Here is a 23,928-nt window from a genome sequence, read left to right as displayed (position 1 = left end):
CGTACGATGCTAAAATGAATAACAGATTATTGCTTTTAGATTTGGAAATAATTAATCAATCGGCTCAGTTAGATGCTATAATAAATTGGGAATGTTTGCTTTCACGTTCTGAAATGAATAAGGAATAACATTCAGCTCCGTAAGATGCTAAAATGAATGTCAGTTCTTTGCTTTTACATTTGAAAAGAAAATAATTGATAGTAACATTCGGCTCCGTACGGTGTTAAAATACTAGTAAATGTTGGATAATTGCTTTTACAATCAGAAATGAATAACGGTAACTTCCAGCTATTTATAATGCCAAAACAGATGTCGGATGTTCACAAAATTAATGTCTGCAAATGCTCCCACTCTATCGTTTCAAACGTAAGTTTTGACCACCTAAATAGGCATCAACTTTTATAATAATCTATAAGCCTATTTGCTAAATCTTAGAACTCAGAATAACGGTAAGATGATTGAATTTTCTCTTCATTTATTTCAAACATGGGTACATGTATCACTTTAGTAATACTTAATATTTCATTTTCTATGTTCAGTAGGACCGATTTAGTATTTCTTATGTTTTTCTTGATTTTTTTCGGGCCACCAGATTTTACTTTCGGGCCACCAAAAAATAAAAATTAGTGATTTTGGTGGCCCGATCGGGCCACCAAAAATAAAAGTTAGTGTCGAGCTAAAGTGTAAATCCAGGATATCACAAAGCAAAAGTAATTTCAAGTGACAAGATTCAAGATTCAAGATTAAAATTTATTTTCAGTTCCATCAAATATCAAAGAAATTATATACGTTGCATACGTACAGGATATTTGTAATAATTGCAGAATGTGATTTGACAAAGCACATATGGAAATGAGAAGCAGATGAAGAAAAAAACGCAATTATATCTTTGTGAATATAACGTCAACTAATGATGAGGATGGAAGTGGAGGGTCCCACTAAGAAGCAGAGCTTGTACGATATGGGACCCTCAGAAAACACACAAGACAGTAATATAAAACAAAAAACAACGAACCGATGTCAACTGACATCAAACTAATTGGGTAGGGGAAAAGGAAGAAAAAAACAAAGAAAAAAGGGGGAAAACTACAGCATGTGCCATCGTGGAATCAAGCAATCTGGATTACATGATGTAAAATAAGTGATGAAATACAACCTGGATTTGTTTAATTGAATTGAATAACTGAAACTGCACTGGTCTTGCACTCGAGACACATTGAACAGTTCCAGCACGTTTATTTTCATATTTCACTTGACATGAAAATACATCCAAAAAAAGAATACAAACCAAGCGAGATACAAAATATGTTATAAATCGGGTCATGGACAGAAAGTGTGTCATATATAATGTACATAAGGCAATTCTCTATAACTTGTGAAATGTGATGGAACCGCAAAAGCAAAGCTTGTAAACGCAGGGTCCATGAAAAAATACCGGTGTAAATTTGCTATGCAATCAATGGAGATAGGACACAAAGTAATACTGACGAAACGATATGAAAGCTAAAATATCAAAGTACAAAGAGAAAGTACAAAGGGAAAAGGAAATAAAAGAGAAGAAAAAGAAAAAAAAGAAGAAAAAACAAACAAACAAGAACCCAAAGAACAACAACTGAGTGAAAATATGGCATATAGATACACAAGTGTATACGTGCACATTATCTATAATCAACTTCATAATGAGTTCAAAATGTTAATACAGGTATGGATGCAGTGATTATATAATGAGAGCATAAACCAGAAATATACATTGAACGAGAATACTGCGCATATAACATGTTAAAAAATTCTAATCAGGCTGATTGTATTCATTTATAAACATTGATTTCAATTTTTGTTTAAATGTAAACATACGAGAACAATTGACTAAATCGGCGGGGAGATCATTCCAGAATTTAGGTCCGGTAAAAACAATTGTTTTTTGGGCAAGGAGTGTGCGAGTACGCGGAAGGTGAAATGAATCTCTTTGTCTTGTGGGGTAAACATGGACGGCACAGTTTTTCTGAAACGTATGAGTAAATACGTCAGGCAAGCCGTTGGCTGATATTTAAACTGAAACATAAATGTGCCTCAGTTGTATAAAAACAAGTCAGCAACCTTGAGGAGTCTGTTTTCAAAGAAGAAATAATTCGTGTGACAATAATAGTCGGCTAGATTAACTGAACGAATAGCCCGTTTTGTAGTTTGAAAATTTTATCAATGTATTTTGGTACAGTTTTCCCTGACAAGTATTCCGTAACAGAGGTAGGGTAAAATAAGCGTTGAATATACATTTTTCAAAATATACTTGGGAAAAAAATGTTTTAGCTTATTCAAAATCCCAGTATTTCTCTAACACATCTTAGATAGATAATCTATATGATGTTTCCATGTTAATTCATGGTCAATATGAAGACTTGAATCTTGAATCAAACCTGAATCAAACAATCATTATTCATTTTTATATCGCTAGGCAAATGGATAACAGAATCACTAAATAAATAACATATAAACACTTTTGTTTACGTTAAGAGATTGAACATAACATATCATAAAGGATTGAACATAATGCAAACATTTTTATACATAATCATATTGGTAAGAACGCAGGAGAAAGAAAGAATAGACACTTTGATATATGCGGAACACTGACAGGAATATAATTATAAGGAGGACTTATGTAAAAAAATAGAAAAATAAATAAGTTCATGATAATTGTTTAATATTCAAAGAAATGATGACTTGACTGAGAATAACTTAAAGATAATAATAATGTAACTTTAGGACAGCAATGCAAAGACACATCTTCCCATGTCATGATAATCGTTTTAACCTATTTCCGATTCATTCTATTTCAATTGGTTCTATTGTCAGGGGAATTTGAGATAGTGAATTCATACAAAATCCCACATCATTACTGTGATGCTAAGTGAAATGGCGTAGAGAATGAGAACCATCGCATTTTTTTTCTTTCTTTTTTATTCTACGAAAAGCGAACCCACTCCAAACTTATGAGATCGCATACAGCTTCGGATTTTTGGCCATTACAAACTCAACCTTCTCCGTGGACACGTTTTTCGTTTTGAGGTGTGTATAGTTTTATTTTCTTTGATGTGGTCGTTTTATTATTATCATTATTATTATTATTAATAGTATTATTATTATTATTATTATTATTATTGCTATTATTAGTAGTATTATTACTATTATTACTGTTATTATTTACATTATCATTATTATTATCATTTACAAGTCAATAACTTTTCTACGTGTGAACCTTGTGAATAACTTTTAGCTTGGATTCCACGTCAGTTTATTGGAAGATGCTTGGTAACTGATATTATAGCTAAAGAGGCAAATTCAAGAAAAAACACACTTATAATTGTGACGCAAATATATCGTTCTCTGAATACTGTAAATATTTTTTTCTTTGGTTGAATACATATGTGACCGTGCATCACAAAACGAACAAAAAGTCGCACCCCTTGATTTTATGTGAACACTAAAAAAAAAAGTGAAACAGGTCAACCAAGTAAACATTGGTGTTTTCATAATTTTCTGAAAGAGCTACCCTTCTTCTACAATTGTATATTGTTCTTAAGTTTTGGATCAGAAAATAAGTGGGAAAGTGCATTACCAGCAGTTTGTTTAAAAAAAGAAATATGGAGAGTAGTGAGATCAGGTAATGTCTTAGAGGCCATTTTTCATTATTTTCTTTAAAACCCTTTGAACACTTTTCACTTTCAAGTCTAGTAACTCAAGAAGAGATAATGCTACTGCTTTTATATTTGGAATTAATCATGGACAGAACGTATTAATGGAGCGTCTTTAATTTCAACCTAATCTAATAATATCTTCATTGTTGTTGCTCCCGTGGTTTACACCCTGTTTTTTTTTTTTTTTTTTTGTCCCATTCATCGCACAGCACGGTTTGGTGAAGAGTTACAGCGCTTGAATAGACTCTGTACTTGAGAGACTCTTTTTATCGGTTCAAACTCTTCCAGAATCAGTGAGAGTGTGTGCTTTCTTTCCAATATTTAGATAGGTTAGGAGAGTCCATTTCAATTGAGATACACATTATTTTAAAGCTGCTTTAGAGTCTGCTCTTTTAGGTTCTGCCCCTAACTGAAAACCAATGTCTGGTAACTATTTGTTGGTTTTGTGATGCAGGGTAACAATAGCCATATTATGCACCAATATCTATATTCATCAATTCATCTACCTTTGCCTATCTCTATTTATTTATTTGTCGTAATTTGACATTAATTTGCTTACTACATTAATGTTGTCAAAACGACATTATAATATTTCAATACAAAATATATCATCGAAAATTGTTTAAAATTAGAATTTTTTAACGCACATAAATTTTCAGTTGCAGCTATTTTCCAGTCTTGCACATGCAACGATTCCAATGAACTCGTACTGCTACTAATTTTGAAATTGGAAATGGAATTTAAAGATTCAACCAGAAAGTCGATTGCAAAAAATTAATTACAAAAGAAGCATCGAATGGAAATCATCAAATCTCCGGTGATGAGAATGAATAGCAATCGGTCCATCTTCATTTTTGTCACCACCTTCACTAATATGTGGTCTTTAATTAATTGCCAATGGAAACTACCAAAAAAAAAATTGAGAAAATGAAGGGAAAAAAACCGCTTTGAGCAATCTAGCAGAACGTGTTGGTTACACAATTAACGGAATGTTATTAAACAAAGCCTTTAAAAAGAGGTCTTGCTCTAAAAACAAAGCCCCCCCCCCCCCCCCAAAAAAAAAGAAGAAAAAAATGATGATGTCGATATAGTGTGAACGTTATATCCCTGCCATTTTTCTGCAAAAATGCTTTTCCTCAAAGCTTTTTCTTTCCTCTCTAAAATGGACGTTTCGTAGTGGGTTCCTCGTGACCTTCTTCACGTTGAAAGCGATCGACAGTAAGAAACTACAGAGCACCTTCAGCTGGGGCGTCTTCTATTTCCACCGTTGGTGGCGCCTGACCCCTGTCTACATGGCTGCCATGGGCATCTTCGTGCTGCTCATGCCCCACTTCGCCGAAGGGCCCCACAACGAGGGATTTCACGACTACATGAGAAACGCCTGCGTCAACGTGTGGTGGACCCACCCGCTCTACATTAACAACTTTTATCCTTGGCCATACGATCTGAACATAGCCGTAAGTTTTACCCTACGATGATAAGGGGGAATTCCGGAACGATCAGAAGTTAGTGTGGAAGAAAAAGCAAGGTTTTGCCAGCACAAAATTTAAAATTTTATCAAATCGGATAGAAATATGTGATCAAGGAAGGTGTGAAATTGTTAAGTTTTGAGCTTTGAGATTGAACAATTGTATAAGCTCTTGACCGTCCCGGTGTTTGATGACGATTGATAAATGTACGGATCATAAAAGCGCACTTCTGATTTGGGACGCATCACGCATGGTACTACGATGTCAATACTTATTTATGAACAAATATTTCATCCAACCCGGGAGGACGCGCGTCAATATAATTAGAGTCATGAATCGAGAGCTTGTTGTTGATTGCTTGGAGGCCTGTCAAAATAGGCATATTATTTGACAGTTAATCCAGTGTAAGGAATATTATGTCAGAGAGCATATTAAACAGGAATTTGAACCAGATAATGTTTAATATACTTTCGCCATAGTGAAATAAATTACTTAATTAATAAATTACAAGTTACTTTTCATTTATGATTGAGTGTCACCGTATTAATAGAATGAAGGAGAATTCGGTCACTGTTGGTGGAATAAACATTAACACTTCGACATGTTACGCAAAGTCTGAATATATTATATAAACGCTCTTTGTAACCCTCAGAATGCTTTGAATCCCTATTGGCAAAGAAAGCCTCAAAGTGTTTTAAACATTTTCCAAGATTCTTGGCTAAAGAAGGTGATACAATTGTCCATCTCCGTAATATTGAATTCTTAGGAAAAGCAAAGGTATGACCCTATTATGTTTGTTTACTTGTTGATTCGATTATTTTTGTTTCGAATGTTACTATACATTTGTTCGAAATCTTGCTGAAGTGTACAATCAATTTTGTTTTCTTTCTCAAGGAAAAAGGAGATCAAGATTTTGTCCCGCCTGCACTGCACTGCACTGCAGTTATCTTAGACCAAAGTATATTCAGACGTTATTACTTCCCCTACTTTGTTTTGCTTCTCTTGTTTCGCCATGCCGTGATGATTAAAGTGCATGGGATGGACTTGGTACCTGGCCAATGATATGCAGTTCTTCATCATCAGCCCAATCATTCTCGTCATCTTGTACAAGTGAGTCCAGCGACAGAATAAACACCCTGTTTCCCCTATTCCCACACATGCAATTGTGTTTGCTTGGTTTTTTTATACTCAGTACATCGCTTATGATGGCGTACGTCATGGTCAAGTAGAATATTACAAATATTATGTATTTCCTATGGAATCCTTACCCTTCTGGTATTTAAGTATCAATAAAATGTGTGTGTGTGTGTGTGTGTGTGTGTGTGTGTGTGTGATTCTACGTTATACATACAAAAATATTGGAAGTTGTTATTGTCTTTCATAATACTTACTAGTATAAAATAACATAAGTGTAGTTCTCTGTCAATCATAAACACAGATAGAGTACCCGAGCAAAGTACGATTAACGTTTCCTGTCCTCTAGCAAGTGTGGTGAAGGAACGCACTTCTGTTACAAGGGAATCCGGGAAGGCGAAAAGGCGAGTAGTGAGATCTCGTCTTCTCGACTTCTGGGACCAAGGAGTCAAAAAGGCGAGTAGTGAGATCCCGTCTTCTCGACTTCTCGGACCAAGTGGTCAAAAAGGAAAGTAGTGAGATCTCGTCTTCTTGACTTCCCTGACCAAGGAGTCAAAAAGGCGAGTAGTGAGATCTCGTCTTCTTGACTTCTTGGACCAAGGAGTCAAAAAGGCGAGTGGTGAGATCTCCTCTTCTTGACTTCCCTGACCAAGGAGTCAAAAAGGTGAGTAGTGAGATCTCGTCTTCTTGACTTCTTGGACCAAGGAGTCAAAAAGGCGAGTAGTGAGATCTCGTCTTCTTGACTTCTTGGACCAAGGAGTCAAAAAGGCGAGTAGTGAGATCTCCTCTTCTTGACTTCCCTGACCAAGGAGTCAAAAAGGCGAGTAGGGAGATCTCGTCTTCTTGACTTCCGTGACCAAGGAGTCAAAAAGGCAAGTAGTGAGATCTCGTCTTCTTGACTTCTCGGACCAAGGAGTCAAAAAGACGAGGTAGAGAGATCTCGTCTTCTTGACTTCCCTGACCAAGGAGTCAAAAAGTCGAGTGGTGAGATCTCCTCTTCTTGACTTCTGGGACCAAGGAGTCAAAAAGGCGAATAGTGAGATCACGTCTTCTCGACTTCTCGGACCAAGTTTTCAAAAAGGCAAATAGTGAGTTATCGTCTTCTTGACTTCTCGGACCAAGGGGTCAAAAAGGCGAGTTGTGAGATCTCGTCTTCTTGACTTCGCAGACGAAGGAGTCAAAATGCGAGTAGTGAGATCTCGTCTTCCTGACTTCTTAGAGCAAGCAGGCCAAACGGGGAGTAGAGAGAACTTGTCTCCTCGGCTTCTCGGACCAAGGAGGCGAAAAGGTGAGTGGTGAAATCTCGTCTTCTGGACTTCTTGGACTAAGGAGACGAAAAGAGGAACAATGGGAGTATGGGTTCGAAAAGGCGTAGAGACAAGTCGTATGATTTCGTTTTCTCGTCTACCCTCTTCCCGCGATGCGAGAAAACGAGATCCTGGATCTCATCTTCTCAACTTTTACGATCCACGAGAGCAAGAAGGCGATATCTCATACCCGAGATGTTGAGAGGAAGGGGAATTATCTCGTCTTCTCTGTGTCTGTACTTTCTCTATTTGGCAATTTCTTTGTTGTTATTTACAGGAGCAGAAAAGCCGGTCTTGCACTAATCACCTCATTGATGGCAGTCTCTCTATCGTCACTGGCTGCACTGACGTGGTACTATGGATACACTTACAACCCTTACGGCACTCAACCGTAAGTGCTGTTACTGCGTGAAAGGGACAGCGTGGGGGACGCAACCTTCTAGCATCGAATTATTTCATTTCTATTTATGACGGCTTGGTGATATCAGAGTTTTAGCAATGGTGCCAAAAAATAAACGTACATCTCTAGAGCACGTTGAGAGTCCTGAACTGTTTATTCCATAGTTCTATATATCGCAGGGCAGCCCTCGAATGCTATTTCTTAAAAGATCCTGTTTACCTTTGGGAGCAGTGATTTTAAACATGTTCAAGATATCACATTCTATGCATATGAGCAGGTCTGTTCAATGACAAAACATCCTACCATCCAAAACTTTCGCAATAAAGCCTAAAATGTAAGGAGATATCAGTTATTGCTCTCAATAAACCATAACTGTAGACACTTTTCTATTTTTATAACTTCTTTAATTATTGTTTTCATTTTGTGTATTCAACAATACTTAACATCGATTATATGGATTCAAATTTTGCAGTGGTTGTTTCTATCCCTATAACACACATTTCAGAACTATTTTTTTAAAGCACTAATGCTGGGTTTTTGTTTCATCTGCAAATGGTAAATTATGACTTAAACCCCGGTATAATTTTAAGGAGCTGATCAAAGATAGTTGTGGACATTGCAGCCTTTGCATAGCTGCAACAGCACAAGTTAAAAAAAATATTCGAACTTCTGTATACGTAGTCAATCGGTTTGCAATGGTAATGCCGCAGTGAAGCTATGTCATCAGAACTTACATGCGCAAACAATGTTTGAAAAAAAAAAACAACAACAAACAAACCCGGAAGGGATTATGCTCTGAGTTCCTGCAGTTCTGCCTGTAGTCGATCTCCTTAAATGGTAATAGCATTGCCTAACATTGCGATAGCTCACTTTCAGAAACTTAACTGACCTGCGTGATTATGTTCGAATCCATTAAAAAATCCGGCATATAGAAGTTTTGAGAATCATACTCTCACTGCCAGGATGTACATTAACAAACATCACCATGGTGACAGGCCATTTATTGACTGATTAATTCGAAAACTATTGCATGTTGGAAAATAGTGAGAATGGTAAACCGTTCACTCACTTAATATAGGCACGAAACCATTCAGCTTTTATGAACTTTCCTTCCTTTCGCAGCTTTATACTTATACACTACCAAATACACTGTGAACATGTGGGGCCATTCAGTGTTTATATTTATGTGTTGTTTTTTTTTCAAAATTCGAGCACTTTTCAAGCATCTTCTCGAACTATTAGTCAAACAGGAATCATTTTTACTCTCACGCCAGACCTTACAACGACAATCTCGGTGACAATCCACTCAAGGACACGACTTACGCCAAGCCCTACACCCGCATCCCAACCTACCTTGTTGGCATGGTAACAGGATACTTTTGTTTTCTCTGCGAAACAAAAGAGTGAAGATGTCCATTGTAAGTATTCAACATCATTTCTCGTCTTGATTGACATTAATGATTTATGCCTATGTTTTCCTCTAATTTCATGTGTCCGAGTTAACATACTCCGTACATTCCTGGAAAAACAGAGTGAGATATCGAGATAAGGCACAGACAAAATGTGTCATGTTACATTGAATGAAACGAAATGCCATTAGATTACTCGTCGCAGTTTCAAGTTCGATAATTTTAAAGTTTAATTCATCAGTAACAGATGCAGGGAACGGATAACCTTTATAAAAACTGACGATTTGTTAGGCGGGGGGGGGGGGGGGGATTGTTATCTGTATCTTCATACTACTGTGAAGTCACAAATAATGTAGAATTCCTAATTCTTTCGTTGAGCGGCCGCCAAATGCAATCGCACAATGCATTGAGCAGGTATTTTCACTTCCTCGGGCTTCTACTGGAGTATGTGTCTAATTTACGTATTTCACTAAATCCATGCACGAGGTTTGATACTTCCCCACTCTATTTACCTTTGCACTTATGGAAGATTGCAATTTTTATGTCATCCCTTCTTTTTTCATTCTGAATGTCACGAATGTATTGTGTATTAAAAAGGACCAATATGGTGTGTACACGGTCATGTACATGTATGTGAATGTACAACAATAATACAGGAACCAATAAATCAAATCAAAATGTGTGTCTTTTTTTCGGTCAGTCTAAACTCATATGCATGACAAAATTTTTGAATCAACTTTTAAAAGTTCAGATATAAATTCATACGACCACGTTACACTCAAAAGAACGTGCGCGAAAATCAAACGCAACGAACGATGAATTCTTGAAAAGATAGCATGATTCAATAGGCCTACCTAGTTTAACTTATTCCTGTTTTCTTTTCATTTTTTTTTCAGTGCAAGAGGGCCCATTGCAATTCATCAATATTTCAATTTACTCTTTGTGTTCTGCTCAATTCGACTTGAAAATATTTTTTTTTGTCAACAATGGCCAAAGTGGGCCGTTCCCACTGCCGATCAGATCAACTCGATCAAGCGAGATCAATCCCGATCACCTATTTTTACCAGAGCAATCCCGACCAAATGCTCGATCGTTCTTCAACACGATCCCTTCCCGACCGCTATTCGATCGTTTACGATCTATATCCGACCATTCTCGACATCTCCAGAATCTCTCCTCGACAACAACACAGATCTCTACTCGAATATCCCAATCTACACACAATCAATACACGATCGCTACACGGTCAATACTCGATTTCTACTAGACTTCTTAGACCAGCAGCTCGACATCGAACGAGTCGGCAGGTTCGTACAGTGATCGAGTGAAAGAAGAATTGGTTACAGTATTTGTTTTGTTACATGAGACAACTCAGTATTTATGCTTGAATACAGCGTGGCCCAAAAGAGTGCTATAAAACTGACTATTAATTGCCAAAGCATGAATGAACAACAGAACTGATTATCTTTAGTATAGGTTTTACCGGCCAATTTCGCACTTTTGTCAGTCCATTTGATAAAAGGTTCATTCAATTTAGCGAAAATCCTCATCACTGCACATTCTGTCTTTCAAAATTGCAAGTTGTTCGCTCAATTTAGCATTTCGATCAATGAAATTTGCACATGTGCCTTCCGAATTCGTAAAACGGGCATTCAAATTGGCACTTGGCACGCGCTCGTCAGTCATTCAAATTCGCCAGCACTGGCGAAAGGGGTACTTCAGTCATTCAATTTCGCGTATGGCAGTCAAATTCCTAACATGTTCATTGAAATTAACGTCATGTTATTTCTTTTTTGAAAAGGTGATAACATTTAAACGCGTATTTCTATGTGACTTATTGTTTCATCCACGCACTGTTAAGCAGTAAAAGTATCGTATTTTTGACCATATCATATAACTCGAGTTTGCTGTTCTGTAACGCCCCTTTTCTTTCATACATGACATTTTAGGCCTACATGTACCAATACTCTAGTTTAACTTCATCTTCCTACCGTCATGACGGTACAAGTTAGATACAGGCGTATTTCTCAAGGGGACAGAAAATTAATTATAAGAATATTTGATGATCATAACCTTGACTTCCTACAACTGGCCGACACACGGAATAAAGCGCTCAACGACGAGATAAGTTGTGGCCATTCACCATTGTTCACATGTTGCACTATCTTCGGACTTGAAGAGTAACTAAGCACATTAAAGAAAGAAAAAAATGTTGCTAAAATCTCTGAAATTAGTACGAAAATATAAAATGCAATGACGCTTGGAAAACAATAACTATGTCAAGAAAATAAAGAAAGAAGCAAACCATAAATATTCGTGCTATTGACTGCAAAAGATGATTGATTGCCAAAAAGTGAATTGGAATGAACGAGACCAGCATGTCCGTGATCACGTGACTATATCATTCTAAACTGAATGAACGAACTACCAAATGGTGCTTATTTTACGAATTTCAATATTATTGAGAAAGTGTTAATTAGAACGAGGCTAAAGGTAATTTGAATGCTCCAAAATGAATTTGAATAAAGAGATCATAAAATTGAACTACCGAACATGTCATCTAAGGTATATTTTGCTAAATTGAATGCAGCAATTAGGAATTGGACAGACAAAAGTGCGAAATTGGCCGGGAAAACCTATAGGCCTAGTTGATAGAAGAACATTTCCTATTTTGAAACAACAATCATCAATTCTCGTGTAGGCGTTTCGATTCTATAGTAATTTTTCCTGAAAAAAAAAAAGATGAAAAAGGCTGATCACTGCTGTTTGTGAGCCACTCAAAAAGGTACAAAAACATGCATTCAGTTGTATTCATTCATTTTATCCGTTTTCAGTAGCTACACTGTAAAAAATTTGTTTAGTTTCTAAACACCTAACTAAACACTTTTCTGTGACAGTTTAAAAACACTGCGACGCGTTTATATATTAAACATGTTTAGGAACTAAACACATGCTGTGTTTATTTTCAGCACACCCTAAGTGTTTATCACACACACATGTTTATGTTTTAAACGGTTCTGATGTTTAAAAACTAAACACCTGCTCTGTTTATAGCCTAAACACCAAACGTTTACACCATAATCACTCACAGTGTTTAAATACTAAACACCGCACAGTCACATAATCACCCACAATGTTTAAGATCTAAACACTGAACCAACAAATAAACATGACGCACTGTTTACGATGTAAACACTGTGACATGTTTATTCGCTGTGACAGATTAAAAACACTGCGACATGTTTATTTGCCATTTTAGTGTTTATTCTCAGAACACATGTCTGATTTTTAGATCGATCACAAAATTGCATACACTAAACATGTGACATGTTTACATATTAAACATCGCAATTTCTCAGTGTTTATATGAGACATGTTTACACCTTATACATGCTGAGTGTTTATATGAGACATGTTTACACATCATACATGGTAATTTCCACGTGTTTATATGAGACATGTTTACACATCATACATTCATACATGCTAATGTCTACGTGTTTAAATGAGACATGTTACTCATCATGCATGTTAATTCCCATGTATTTATTAATGTAAAGTGGATTTTTTCCACTTTTGCATGGAATGAGATAAACGCATAACATTATATAGAATTTACTCTGTATGTACCAAATCATCAGCACACTTACATCGCATAGTACCAGGGAAGACCTGGGTTAGCTTTCACAAACATTTTGGCTACAAGAGTCAAAGGCAATTTTCTGAATGCAAGTTATCAAAACATCAGTCAAAGCTTGGACAATATCTGATGAATGATGAAGTTAAAATCCTTAAGAGGGGAAATCGAGTCCAATCAATAAGATAGTCTGATAAAAAAGAGTAAAATCTTACAAGTTTAACAGTAAAAATTTGAATGAAATCGGATGAAAAATAAGGAAGTTATAAAATTTTGAATTTCTGCAAAGCAGTTAAAAGTGGATATGAATATGCAAATGAGTGAGTTGACCATGTCATAACCTCACAATTTTCCATTGATCGTGTACAAAAAAAAAATGATGAAATTCAATGTTTATGTTAATGAAATGTGAAACATTATGGTATTGCTGGTGGAATAACTTCAGAAAACTGATCTGTTAGATATATCAGGACTTGAGCCTCGGGAATAATTGCGTTTGAATGAAAAACTTGAAATTAAGTAAGTTGTGAGGGAATGACATGCCCACGTTGCCATTTGCATATTCATATCAACCATTCAAGAACTGTTTCCTCAAAAATTAGCGAAACTTCAAAATGTCATAACTTCCTTATTTTACATCCGATTTCGATCAAAATTTTACCAATGAACTCTTAATAATTTACTCTTTCTTATCAGACTAACTTGTATTTGGACTGGATTTCCCCTTTAAATATTGCCATGTTTTGCTATACGACACCATACTGAGTTAAATGCAAGATACCTGGGAGTCACTGGCCTGTACACGAAGACGTAAATGAAATTCTCTCCTATACACACAGTAAAGTTTGTATATGCAGGAAATGGCACACAACTCATTTTGGAAAAAAAAAAATATTGCATTTAACAATTACTTTTCAGTCAATGTAATTCTTGGCCTACTTTCAAGAATTGCCGTCTTTCTACTGTATTCAGAACTAATTCTTAGTATTGTAAAACAAACTAATAAACTTGCTGCTTATGAATTGCAACTCAACGCTTCGGAAGCTTGACATGTATGTAACACCTCCAGGAACATAACTGCAGTCTGTGAACAAAAAATCCATGCCGACCTTTAAGATAATTATTGGCTAAGTGCTTTTGGATACATGTACCCGAACCAGATTAGGCTCACGGCAAATTATACCATGAACAACACTATGGTCGTATTGGTACTGATCAGGGAGTGTAGATGATGCACTCCATCATAAAGAGACCCCCCCCCCCCCCCCCCAAAAAAAAAAAAAAAAAAAAAAAAAAAAATGTTTTCACTGTATTTACCCTGTGGTGAACATCTGCACTCCCTGATCAGTACCAATAATGGAACTTAAATACATACATGATATTGTTCTTTTCACTGCGACGATCACTGAAAGTACTGTATGGATTTTTCACTTTTGCTATTTTGAGAGAAATATTAGAATGTTAGTGGATTTCAAGGGGTGAGTGAGAAAAAACTTCTACCTTGCTAGAACCATGGAGAAAGAAGTCAAACTCGATCAATGGGTATACATGAATAGTCTATTAGAGTCTAATCAGTCTCATCATACTCCACATAATCATGGTATGGAGGGCTACTTTCAATCTCGACACAGCAGAATTTTTGGTAAAGACAAGAGGATATGAACAAAGAAAAAATAATGCATTGCAACTGGAGGCGGGAGGGTATGCAAGGCTGTCATGAACACGTGATGTGATCAGCAAGACTCCTCCCTTGTCAATTTGTCAGTCAGTTTCAAGACTCCTCCCTATTCTCCATACATGTTGTACTACATTTCTAATACCTCTCTCCCTGTGACCGATTTCAAGAATATCTCAGAAAGAAAATATTAACTACCGAATACTGCATTTCCTATCAGGTCTACAAGAAAAATGCAAAGAATTCCAAACAATTACAACTACTGGCCTCTTATTTGCGTCCAATATCTGCTGACTGTATAGGAAGCACCTGAGGGGAAAAATGAAATGGCTGATATTTTGATTTGATTTGTTTTGATTTCTATATTCCTTTTTGCACAAGAATATAACAGAAAGCCAATCGAACAAAGTTCTTGAGTAATATCTTAACAGTGAATTACAAGGACATTGGTTGATGAATAAAATGAAGTGAATAAAACTGTTTTTCTTAATTGTGCAAAACGATTTCGAGTAAGTGTCTTTACATATAACGTAATAGATAAAATTACAATTTTACGTACCAGCTGTTAAAAAAAGACAATTGCACATATCTATGAGCAATAAGAATGCAGGTGACCATTATCGTAAGCACAGAGGACAATAGAATCGCGTTGTTTTGGATATCCCTGCCATTTCAAAACCAATTTTCATCAAATAAGCATTGAATTCCTCTTCGAATTATATAGGCCCCCTACCTTCATATTTCTTTAGAGGTTCGTCATTATGTAATACACACACGCATACACACACACGGAGAACTGAAGCCCCATCGCATACAAAACCCTATCATCCCCCATATGATTTACTTTATTCTAGTATACAGGTTTAGATGCACACTGTCAGTGAAGAAAAAAAAAACAATAGAAAGGTTGCTCTAGGAGGTGGGATGCCTCCTAATAGGTCTGTAGTGCATCATGACGATGTGAGACATCACATAGCTAGCGGGAAAAAGATTATTGACATTCAAAATTATTATCCATGGTTCATTTCCTTCATATGGCATGTAGGCGTATAGATATACTGTATATCAGTATATCTTGCGATGTCCTTGTAATCCTCAGATGTTTGCACTTTTAGACGGGTTGCTATAGAAGTAAGCGCATGCATCTTTCATTCTAATCCAGACAGGTTTGGCGTGATCCCTGACCAATTCTTCCATGACGTACTGGTGCTGGTAAAAAGAAACGATTACGCAAGGAAAACAAATCAGCTGGCTTTGCAATACAATGGACTTAACTGCTCCCATAGATTCTGAAAATGAATGGATAGCAAAGAAGTTGACTGAATCCATAAGCAAGTTCAAATTAAAAGGAATAACAGAATCCCTTCATCACATTAGCACTTAGTGTCTTGCGTCAGTTTTTACTTACTTTGCTGAATTTTCTGGAAATAATTCAAGTCTTTTTTGTTGTTGTTGTTGCTTCTTTCTTATTCATCATCATTATCAAGCAGAGTTACGACCATTACTGTATCCTTCGTCTCTTGGGTGAAGATTTTCACATCTGTAATTTACACTTTCAACAATATTTGCAATAAATCAATTTTCCATATTTATTTTAGGTAATGGATTGGATTCGGGAGTCGGGAGTAGGTCCTCCCCCCAAAACAAACAAACAAACAAACAAACAAACAAACAAACAGAAGAACTTAAAGCATCTAAAATCTGCATTTTATAGAAAATCATTTACATGCCCTTTAAGTATATAATATTTATTGATTTGGCTCTGCAATTATGAGTACTTACTTGATTTCCACTTTCCACATGGGAAGTATACAGTGATGTACTATCCCCAGTTGATTTACCCAGCACTGACTGCACCATGCCTCGTTCTCTGCCAGCAGAGGTAATGTCTTGCAGAATTTATACAGTCGTCAGGACATCATCGTCACCCACTTTGGTGCCATCGGCATCCCTCTCCAAGACATCCTCACGGGCTTTACATTCAGTTTTCACCACCTGTTGAGTTATGAAGAATTTACAGGGAATAAAACTGAATTTCACTCAAAATACAGTCACTAACCCATCGTCATTCACATGAAAGATACTTCATAACTTCGTAAAAGTAAAGATACAGTGAGTTTACCCGCTAGGCCGAGTTTACCCATAACTACGGTACCGGTACCGGTAATCTGTAGAGTGTAGGCCTATTGTAACGTTAACAACACTAACACGTTACAGTTAGAATTCTAGAGCGTTCTCCGTTCTAACGTTAGATTTAGAAATAGAAAACTAAAACAAACGAGCAAAATCTTTAAGGGCGTAGCCTATTTCTACGCCTATTACAGTTTTACATTAAACGAGGGCAATTTTGCAATAAATCTTGTTATTCACCGACTTAGCAGACTTAGCAGACTTCCCGCTTTCATGCAGGCCGGCCAGGCTAGAAGTAATCGCTTCGACGCCATCTTAGCTAGATCCGCTCCTTTAGCTTTATGCAGCGCATAACATGTACAGTCAGTGCAGTCGATCGAGTCGTAAGTACAGTGTAGTGTACCAAGCCTGGAACGAATGCGCACGTACTGTAGGCCTACGCACATCACGCTGCTAGGGCAGCACCAGCCAGCCAATCAGACAGATCCATCCGTACAGGTACGTGCGCGCACATCTCCTTTCCCGCCAATTGTGCATTGATTATGGTCATAATTAATATGCATAGCCCGAGTGTGCGCTAGAAGCGCACGCACAGGGCACCACTGCGTGCGTTGTGGCCGCGGCCGTCATGTCACATGCGCTGCTGACTTGTAGAGTACGAGTATCACAGTGTTTATGTTAAACATGTGCGGTGTTTAGAACGTTTTTACGAGGCGTTCTAAATGTAAACGCGTCTGTTTACCCTGACAGTAGAAGTGTTTAGGCCTAACCAACAAACATTTGGGTAATGCCCTAAACCATGAACGAAATCATTAACAAAGGCAACTCCCATTTTTTTTCTACCAGTTAAAATATAGGACTGTACATGCGAAACCAAAATATACATTTATTACAGTTGTATTACATATTTTTAGGTTATCCTTTTTCCCTATTGATTATGCATTTCCATGAAAGGCCTAAAACATGAATTATTTCATAGTGCATCTTGATGTCGTAACAGTTTCCACTTTCTCGTGATAAAAGGAAATTAGAAATTGCATCTTACACACCATTTCCAACACTTCTCCATATATATATGGACATATTGAGATTAACATAGCGTGACCAGAATAAACACTCCAACTAAACACTCCAAGCTAAACACTTTAACTCTCAATACTTTACACGTGCTATACACACCGGGTGTTTAGATGTTAAACAAAGTGTTTAGATTTTTAAGACTGTGTTTAGTTCATAAACATGTCGCATGTCGCATTTTTTACAATGTATTCTTGACGCATTCGTTATCAGTTTTTACGGCTTCACTATCGCTCAGTCAACTGCGATATCAGTGCCCAAAGTTACAGATTTTGTAAATCACAAATTTTCATGAAGATCAAAGCGCCTGCACGAAGATTGATTATCATTGTGTCAAATGAAATTTGAGGTGTTCTTTCTATTGGTTAATGTACGATTTCATTCAGCCGCTCATATCTTTTTTAAATAAGAGACAGTTTTGTAGCACTCTGTCTGCCGGGACACCATGTATAATATAATAGCTTCGTTCATATGCATTCGATATTTGCAGTGGATGTGAAGAAAAGTAAATCTAAGTTTGATGTCTCATTAAAAAAAAAAAAATGTTACACCGCCACGCTTCATAAGTGCATTACATATAGGTGGGCTGAAAGTATAATTTGGTCTATAATGAAACATAGGCCTATATGCCCATAAATGCACCATTACACAGAGTTGAAAAAAAAATTGACTGTTCTACACCCCTAATGAGTCGTGTTATCTTTGTCATCTTAATATTATTGTTCTCATATTATCAAAGAATGAAAAAGTGGATTAAAAACATGTATGTATTCATTGATAAAGTATAGGCCCAAGAGTGTATACAAGAAAATACATTAAATTCTAAATTCATGAAGTGTGCTGATATGTGGAACAGAGTACATTATTATGAAAATAAAACAATATAACATTTTACACTAGCAAAAAATGATGAAAATCTTGGTTGTTTATTTTTTGTCAACTCATCCTAGCCAATCGATATCAAGGTGGACTTCAAGCAATGTACATACAACTCTCAATAAAAAAAAAGAAAACCTTATTAAGCGAAGCAAAAGTGAAACATCTACGTAAATAAAAGTTAAGTAAATCACTGAGCGTTGAATCTACGTTACAACTACTGTTTTAACACGTCAGCGTAGGAAATCGATTTTATATCAACGTAACCAACTTCAACTTTGAAACAGACAAGCTAGCAAAAGAATTCAAGAAACATTTCTCAGTTTATAAGTAAAGTAAATAATCTAGAAAATGTCCTTTCACGTTACACTTATATTGCCAGAATACCGAATTTTTCTCAGTTTCAGTTGTGTTTCCTTTCTTTCTTTTGGTATTTTTGTCTATAGAGTCTAATTCTGCCATGTCTGCTGTTTAGGGTTTGTTGTCTTTTCTCTCTTAGTGGCCCTTTTCTTTTCTTCAGTGGGCCAGGAGTGGCTGAAGATACTGACGACATTTAACTTTTTAACGTGATCAAGGACTGCATATATTTTTTTCTTAATACCTGAACAAATGAGTGCTAAGAAAGTACGTCTGCACCTGCTGCAACCACTGTCAAAAAGTGCTCGGTATTTGATCGAGTGCCGGTCGAAGCATGATCGAGTTTAGTCGAGTATCAATCGATAGCAGTCCTATATCGGTCGTGTAGCGGTCGAGTTATTCATGAAACTGATGAATCCTGGATCGAGATGATTTGAAATCAATCGTGTAGCATTCGAGTATGACTCGAGATGATCGGGAACTGAGCTCGGGGAAAAATCCGTCCCGACCACACTAGATTTCTACACGACCGATTCCCGATCAGCTCGATCTCTTCTCTATCCCTACCCGAGCTGTTGGTGTTCGGGCTTCCTACTCGAATATTTTGGACATATCCAAAATTATCGTGAAGGGAGCAGGAGCGATGCCGATCAAGGTAGATCGACCCCGAATACCGGAATGCCGAGCGAGCCCGACCAGGCTAAAAAAGCTTGATCGGGATTGATCGAGTTGATCTGATGATGGGCAGTGGGAACGCACCATAATGGTGCGTTCCCACTGCCGATCAGATCATTACAACCATTCTTTCCACGTGGATGAAATGCATGCACATAAAGGCCTGATTTGACCTCCATTTCTCTCTTCTTCTTTTTTTGTTCGCTTCCTTATATGACTGATTATACAGTTGTAGTAAGTACATGAACATGGCTAATACTGTTATCTGTTTCGACAGCCAGTTGCCATTCTAGGCTGGTTCTGTGCACTGGGGACACTGTTCGGAGTAATCTACGGCGTTTGGGGTGGTACCAGCCGTTACATCGAGCAGTGGGAGTCGGTTCTTTACCTCACTCTCAGTCGAGTTTCGTGGGGTGTTGGCGTGGCCTGGATGATCTTTGCTTGTCTGACTGGATATGGAGGTGAGTTCCTTGACAGTATGAAAGAGTTTAATGATAAAATGATTTTACTCCAGTCTTGCGTATTATTTTGATTCATTTGTGATTAAAACTGCTTAAAAACCAAAGAAACTGATTAAAAACTTGGATACTTTCGACCATTACTTTAAGAATATTCCTTGTCATAATATAGCAAATGCGGTATCACTGCAAAAAATATATTTTGCCCTATTTATATGATGGAATAAATTTGAATATATCGATTTTCAAAATTTTATCCAATATGCTTTATAAAAGAAGAAGGCAGATTTTTGTACTTTGAAGGTAAAGCCTTAGTTCTTTGGCAGATATACTTTCAAATCAAAGCAACAGAATTCCGTACTGATGTTGTTGTTCCTGCTGCTGCTGTTTTTAGCAGCCCAGTTCAGCTTATATCATTTTCATGTGTAAAAGTATTTGTATCGTACTTTCAATAAATTGTACTGTATTGTCTATTCCTGTGTCAAATAATAATGATAATGATGCAACAGCAAGAGTTATGAAAAGGCATTATCTACAGTACGAGAACTCTTCATGTTATCAACCTTTCCATTATTACTGTAATAATGGAAAGGTTGATAACATGAAGAGTTAACATCGTATAGGAAAAAAAATAAAGAATCATGCTACCCTAAATCAATTTTATGTCTCTCTTTACGCAAACAACCTCTACACAGGATTTGTAAAATCCTTGCTACTCCAATGCATGATTGCTATTCTTTCTTTGATTTGGGAATTATGTAGCTCACACCATGCAGTGTATGGAGAATTTATTCTAATTGATAATTTTGTTTTTATCATTTCTATATCATATGCATTCAACTGAAGGAACCAACTACTACTTACAAGCATTGCTTTTATAGTTGGTTCCGTCATTTTTCATACTATTAGACCCTTAGATCGTATAGAAAATGGGCAAAGGGGCCGACGCCCTAATTCCATCATTTAGAAGTATATTCATCATACCTATTTTTTCTCGAACTATTGTACTTAATTTTGTAGCCGTACGTTTCAATTGTTCTAAATTGTATTATTATATTTGTTTATTTAATTTACTATGCTTATATCTATATGTGTATGCATATTATGCACATATATATGACATAGTATTTCAGTGAAATGTATCATATTTGGCCTGGTAGAAAAAAAATCAATTGAGTCAAATTCAAATAAATTTAATGACTATTCATTTGGCTGTATCACGCCATAAGGCCTACTCTGAGAAGTCCAACTGATTCGTGACTATTTTTGCCTTTCCAGGTTTCATTGGTGTGTTCTTAGAGTGGGGATTCTGGGTGCCCCTGGCAAAAATGTCATACTGCGCTTATCTGATCCATTCCGTCATCATTTTCAGCGGTGTCGTCTTTGATAAGACCCTCTACCACTTCAACTACATGTCACTGGTGAGTTCCCCCGACGCCTCAAATTTCATGTTTCTTACCGGACGGGTGGAATACAGTGGCCTCCCCTTATAACGAAGTTCTCAGGACCGGCAGTTTTGTTTTTCTTTATAGCAAAATGTCATTATGACTGAACAAATACACACTAAAAATACATGGAGTGAATAACGTTGCGGCCAGAATTTTTACTCCATATTAACCGGAATTTCGTTATAACCGTGTTCGTTTTTACGGGAGTGCACTGAATAGGGATTAAAGATTTCTACCACCGATTACAGAAATGCTGGTAGTTTTCTTTCGTTATAGCAAAATGCCATTATGACTGAACAAATAAACACTAAAAATACTTAGAGCGAATAACGTTGCGGCGAGAAATTTTACTTTATTGTAACCGGAATTTCGTTATAACCGCGTTCGTTTTAACAAAAGTGCACTGTATAGGGATTATACATTTTTACGACCGATTATGGGAATGTACATTCACAAGCCATGAGATAGAGAGCGCCCACTTTTCAAAATGATGCATTCAGCATTTGGTTGTTTTCTTGGGTGTTCGTCACGAGCTCGATACCCATGAGTCATACAACCCATGAGTCATACAACCCATGAGTTATTAATGCAGCGCATTACTATAATGGAACAAAATGCCAAATTGCAAAGTAAGTAATTTCGAATATCGATTTTACGTTTGAAGTTCTCCGCGATAGTCTCAGTAATCACAAGGCCATTATATTTGTGTTTTAGCAAGATTTCCCCAAGCCATTATGTTAACTGATAATCTGACTTTTTCTGTCTTTTGATATTCTGCTCGTCGTGCAAATCTAAATATTTCTCCCAACAGTTTAGGGTTGTGTATGCCCTCTGTCATTGGATTTAGGTGGATATTTACTATAATGAAAACGTATTTGCAATTTCAGTCCAATTCACTGCCAGTCAAGAAGTAAAATGAAACAAATGTGTTTAATTTACACACACATAATCATATATAAACTATATGCATAATTCGGTTCCCTAATGTTTTAAGCAGACAATAATATAAGAAGATTGATTGTGAGTACATAATGACCGCAGAATATACCAAATTCTTCATAAGTCGATTTCCTTTCAAATTTTCCCACCATCCTGCCTCAAGCTCCTCTGTATTGCAAAATGAAGTCATAACTCTGTATCACCAACATTCGCTCGACATATTTGTTCCCCTCCAGAGCTACACATACGTTGGCAACATCGTCTTCTCTTACGTCTCAGCAGCCATACTTTCTCTGGTGGTCGAAGCCCCTACAATGTGTCTTGAGAAGGTCATGTTTGGAAAATTCAAGACTTCCTAATCAACTCGACCTTTTTCTTTCTTTTTTTGTACTTAATAGTAGGCCAGCCAAGACGATTTTTTTTACTTTGGACGGCAAAATTTGTTAATGCTAAGTTTTCCAGCTGAAAGTCTTGCAAAAATACTCAAGTTTAGAGTACGGCCGGATGTCAAGCGCGTTTTTGCCGAAAAATGCCTTTTTTAGCACAAAATTTGAAAGAATGTCAAAAATCACGATTTTTTAATTTTTTACCGAAATAAGTAATGGTTGATGAGTACCTTTCAAACTAGAAATGTGTTATCTTCCATTTCAAGTTTAGAACCTGACTAATATGCATTTGAATGTAGAATTTTTACACGCACATATATGGCGCAATGAAACATAAAAACTTGATTTACTCAAAATTGTACTTTGTAAAATCTACCAATATTTCAAAGTTTTTTTAAACTACCTAAATCAATCTATTCAAAAGTTTTTATTTTTCCTAAATATAATGTATGTTCTGATATCTTATGCAGCAAAGAAATTACAAGATAAGGCGAAAGATAACTCGTTTTATGTTATCCTAAATGGGACGATGTATGTTTACCGGACGCGCATTTTGAATGAAAAATCGAATGTATAGCGTAAGCCCATATATATTGTACATGGTATAGTGCGTGTAGGTATTTATCTTACATAATTGGCGAAGTCAATGGACAGGTTGGATAGCTGACTGCAAAACCCTTTGTGGCACCTTGATATGACTGAAATGTGCTTCTCCCCCCCCCCCCCAAAAAAAAAAATAATAATAAATAAAATAAAATCAGTAGTGTTGTTACCATGGCAACTGATCATCATTAGGTCACTCCCTGAAAATTTCAAATATTCATGATTGTAAAACGTACGAAAGTGTTGAAACATT

The 23,928-nt window shown here is 36.6% G+C and overlaps 1 protein-coding gene across 1 annotated transcript in view; it reads left to right on the top strand.

Moving 5' to 3' along the window:
* The window catches only part of LOC139728036 (O-acyltransferase like protein-like), a 35,045-nt gene extending 12,000 nt beyond the window's left edge, over positions 1-23,045 (top strand). The window contains exons 9-17 of the mRNA XM_071639000.1: positions 2,973-3,066; positions 4,873-5,152; positions 6,195-6,274; positions 7,883-7,996; positions 9,280-9,408; positions 12,312-12,343; positions 20,132-20,302; positions 21,578-21,720; positions 22,923-23,045. Coding sequence (XP_071495101.1) covers positions 2,973-3,066; positions 4,873-5,152; positions 6,195-6,274; positions 7,883-7,996; positions 9,280-9,408; positions 12,312-12,343; positions 20,132-20,302; positions 21,578-21,720; positions 22,923-23,045 — 1,166 coding nt within the window. The remainder of the gene's footprint in view (positions 1-2,972; positions 3,067-4,872; positions 5,153-6,194; positions 6,275-7,882; positions 7,997-9,279; positions 9,409-12,311; positions 12,344-20,131; positions 20,303-21,577; positions 21,721-22,922) is intronic.
* Positions 23,046-23,928: the final 883 nt, after the last annotated feature.

Source organism: Diadema antillarum, unplaced genomic scaffold (assembly GCF_040938485.1).
Source record: "Diadema antillarum isolate AM-2024a unplaced genomic scaffold, OU_Dant_1.0 seq00000162_RagTag, whole genome shotgun sequence".
Lineage (NCBI taxonomy): Eukaryota > Metazoa > Echinodermata > Echinoidea > Diadematoida > Diadematidae > Diadema > Diadema antillarum.
Note: the sequence above shows the minus strand (reverse complement) of the source record. Positions and strands in the feature narration are given on the sequence as shown.